This window comes from Notothenia coriiceps, unplaced genomic scaffold (assembly GCF_000735185.1).
Source record: "Notothenia coriiceps isolate Sejong01 unplaced genomic scaffold, NC01 NC01_scaffold00024668, whole genome shotgun sequence".
NCBI lineage: Eukaryota > Metazoa > Chordata > Actinopteri > Perciformes > Nototheniidae > Notothenia > Notothenia coriiceps.
Window position 1 is genome coordinate 2,861,985 of NW_011357369.1, and position 4,162 is coordinate 2,866,146.

The window sequence follows — 4,162 nt, forward strand, 5'->3', positions numbered from 1 at the left end:
GAAACATTATACCTGGATGTCATCTGTGTCAGATAACGAGATGTTGAGTTGTGGACGTATTCCTAGCTTCCTGCTGCCTTACTGACACGCTTATGCATCACCACACTCAAACAATGTTGCAGTTCCAAGGATCATGAAAAGCACCATCAGAGATGCTTAAAAAAAATAAAGTAGGCAAATACATGACAGTACTCCATGTCAAACAGTCTAGGATATGGAAAAAAAATATTATATAGAACATTGCGTGACACAACACTTTGAGAAAATATTTTACTAAAACGTTTGAGTAGACACCACCTCTAAATTATATAGTTAAGCACGGTGTGGCAGATTTAATATGAATTGGTGGATAGGAATCGGCATGGTCGCTGACGAATCGCGAGATATTCCAAGAGCAGTTATATAACTGATGATTGCAATATACACAACCGGAAATACATCAAAGTGCCTCTTATAGCCTTGTCAGACACATATTACACTGGGTATCAGTACACCCTTCCAAGTCAAATTTGTGCATTTACAGCGTTCTATCCGATACTTATACTCATGATTTATTTCCCTACCTCCACACAACCCAAGTTCGACATATGCCTACGAACACAGACAACACAAATGTGTTTCATAATTGCATTCTACATGAAAAAAAAACCTAAGTTTAATATTTCAAATGAGTGACCACCGGGACACTGGGCAATCCCAATATAATCCTGGCCTGAGCCCATATAAATCAGCCAAATAATTTTCATACATTACTATATGAGGTTACTTTTTAGGTTGCCAGTAACGTGAGGTAAATGTTACTTTTACTCACTACATGTATTTAACACGTTTATTTACTTTACCAGATGTGGATGATGATGTTAAATCAGACTTTTGTTCCACCTGGAGTAAATTCACAAGCTACCCTGCAGTATACAAAGTCATTCAAACTAGCTGCACCTTTACCAGCTTTGAGAACACTTTAATGATCAATCATTATAAAACATATCTACAGTTGCAAGAAAAAGTATGTGAACCCTTTAGAATTACCTGGATTTCTGCATATGTTGGTCATAAAATGTGTTCTGATCTTCATCTAAGTCACAACAATAGACAAACACAGTCTGCTTAAACTAATACCACACAAACAATATGTTTTCATGTTTTTATTGAACACACCATGTAAACATTCACAGTGCAGGGTGGAAAAAGTATGTGAACCCCTAGGCTAAAGACTTCTTCAAGAGATAATTGGAGTCAGGAGTCAGTCAACCTGGAGTCCAATCAATGAGACGAGATTGGAGGTGTTGGTTAAAGCTGCCCTATAAAAAATGCACACCAGTTTTGAATTTGCTATTCTTAAGAAGCATTGCAAGATGTGAACCATGCCTCGCACAAAAGAGCTCTCAGAAGACCTACGATTAAGAATTGTTGACTTGCATAAAGCTGGAAAGGGTTACAACAGTATCTCTAAAAGCCTTGATGTTCACGGTAAGACAAATTGTCTATAAATGGAGAAAGTTCAGCACTGTTGCTACTCTCCCTAGGAGTGGCCGTCCTGTAAAGATGACTGCAAGAGCACAGCGCAGAATGCTCAATGAGGTGAAGAAGAATCCTAGAGTGTCAGCTAGAGATTTAAAGAAATCAGTGGCACATGCTAACATCTCTGTTGACGAATCTACGATACGTAAAACACTGAACAAGAATGGAGTTCATGGGAGGACACCACGGAGGAAGCCACTGCTGTCCAGAAAAAACATTGCTGCACGTTTGAAGTTTGTGAAAGAGCACCTGGATGTTCCACAGCACTACTGACAAAATATTCTGTGGACAGATGAAACCAAAGTTGAGTTGTTTTATGACCAATTTAAGCAGAAATCCAGGTAGCTCCGAAGGGTTCACATACTTTTTCTTGCAACTGTATATTATTCTGAAATGGACCAATCTGCACAATGACTACTTTTACTGTCGCTACTTTAACTATTTTCACGAAATAAATGTAATCTATTGATTCGTGTTCACCAACACGATTTCCCCGTTTTTTTCGTGTCGCAGAACGATTTTAAAAGCAATGTATTTCTATTGGTAGTATGTTTCGATTCCTGGAAGACGGAAGCTGTGTGGTTCATTAAAACAATGTTCTTACCATATCAAGCCACGATTATTGTTATTGTAAAAATCGTAATATGTTGGGCTTTTTTTACCGTACAGTGAGGAAAATAAATGGGGCTAGAAGCCCAGAATCCGAATCTTGTATATATTTATTTCCTTCTAAAATTATTATTTGTGCACCGCTTTATCGAAATCGTCAAAGTCCAAGAGCATTTAAAAATAAAGCGGGATTTTCGTAAATAAAAATAGTTTTCGGGTGCTTATTTGGCTTTCAGAATATGGAACTGTTATTGCCAAAATTCATGAGTAAATACATTATTCTGAAGCTTTAAAGGGAAGAAGAGGCACACTCAACCCGCATCCTGTCTTCCACGCGCCGCTCCCCCTCCCTCCACTGAAAGTATTGAAGTAAAGGAGTATAGTAAGCAATAGAAAACACCGACAGGGTCCGGAGCAGTTTGTTTTTCATCTGTTTCAATAATCAACAAAGATTGGCGGAAGGCCGGAGCATGAGCTATTTTATGTAAAAGGCAAGCAACTTAGTCGCGCTCCGACTTCTTATATTTATTTACTTTATCTAAAACTAAGTAAAAGCGCATTTACAAAATTCAAGCACTTTCAAACCTTGAAAACACTAGTACATTTTCAAGGATTCGCAGGCCCGTACGAACCCTGAAAAATAAAACTAAAAATATGCCAGTACTGGATCACGACAGTGGGAAATGGATACAAGACACATCGTAATAAGTAGATATAATTTGTATTGCGAAATAAGAGCCTCTTGAAATCATCATCAACTTTAAATAGAACAGAGTAATAAAAAATCTCTTAATGGAAAAATGTATTAAAATCTACATTGTCATAGCCATCGAAATTTGAACAGCCTAGAAATGATAACAAATGTACATGCAGGATACAGATCTGAATCTTAATCTTGTAAACTCTCCTGCTCAGTAGAGACTGGCCCCCGCTGCAGTGGGTTCAGTGCTGGGTGTAGGGAGCGAGATGTGCCTTGCATGCGTCGCTCATCACGTAGCTGATGGTGCGTCTCGAGTAGGGAATCAGGTGGTAGGGGAGCCTGAATTGGTAACCTGCAGGAATAATGAAATGAGGCGGGAATATTTTTTTACATTTCAGAAACAGATCTGAAAAACGCCTCAGATAATTCGGTCCGAAAACACATACATTGGGCGTTTGGTCGCCATCGCCCACATTGTACATCGAGCCGAGAAACTTAGCCGCTTCTAAACTGTCGATGCTGGTTGTAGGACAGGTGAGGCGGCGGTGGTGGTGGGATGTTCTCTGTGTTCATGAGCACAAAGGAGAAGGAATCGTTCCTCCAGGCTCCTGCCTGTTGTCGTGGTGGAGCCTCTCATTGGTTGTTAGCTACGATCTATGGAAAAGACAATGGATACGGCAGAAAATATGAACACTTTGCTAGTTGTTGTCTCCGACTGACAAAATAACCTGACATTTAATTTGTTGGATGGCTTTTAGAGGCCGGGTCCGGCAACACGCGCCCCACATGCGGCCCTTTAAGACATCTGCTGCTGACTCCCTTGAGCTTAGGCAAAAATAAGGAAGGAAATAAATAAAAGTATATTGTAGGACGATTTACGACATTATTGTTGCTGGTGAAAAGTTCGTATCTTGTATTCTTGAGGTGAGTACGTGCCATAAAATAAAAACAAAACGTTTTTAATTAGGTCAGCTAAAATATGCGTCAATCTCCTTACGGATCCCGCGCGACGGCGCCTTTCGCTGGGGGGGAATAACTGACCCCAGCTCGATGGAGGCTCACCTATGGAAAATCAAAGAAATAGTACAGGACGGGAACACAGATTAATTTTGATGTGGACCCGGAGAGTTAATATGCTTTCAGCAGCAAACGATAGCTGGTTCTACGCGGTATGTTTGATATGTAGCACGAGGAAGATTGTCAACGGTGCTGGCAGGCGCTTACGTAGCGGGGAAACAACAAGGAAGAGGAGACAAGCTGACGATCTTCAGTCTAATTCAATGGGGTATGTACTTATGTATGTTATTTCAGAAAAAACAACACTTTGTCTAT

The 4,162-nt window shown here is 40.0% G+C and overlaps 2 protein-coding genes across 2 annotated transcripts in view; both read left to right on the plus strand.

Moving 5' to 3' along the window:
* matk (megakaryocyte-associated tyrosine kinase) overlaps positions 1-4,162 on the plus strand; it is a 634,871-nt gene that overhangs the window by 623,772 nt on the left and 6,937 nt on the right. The window lies entirely within an intron of this gene.
* The window catches only part of LOC104955662 (dynactin subunit 1-like), a 6,903-nt gene continuing 6,704 nt past the window's right edge, over positions 3,964-4,162 (plus strand). The window contains exon 1 of the mRNA XM_010783046.1: positions 3,964-3,999. Coding sequence (XP_010781348.1) covers positions 3,964-3,999 — 36 coding nt within the window. The remainder of the gene's footprint in view (positions 4,000-4,162) is intronic.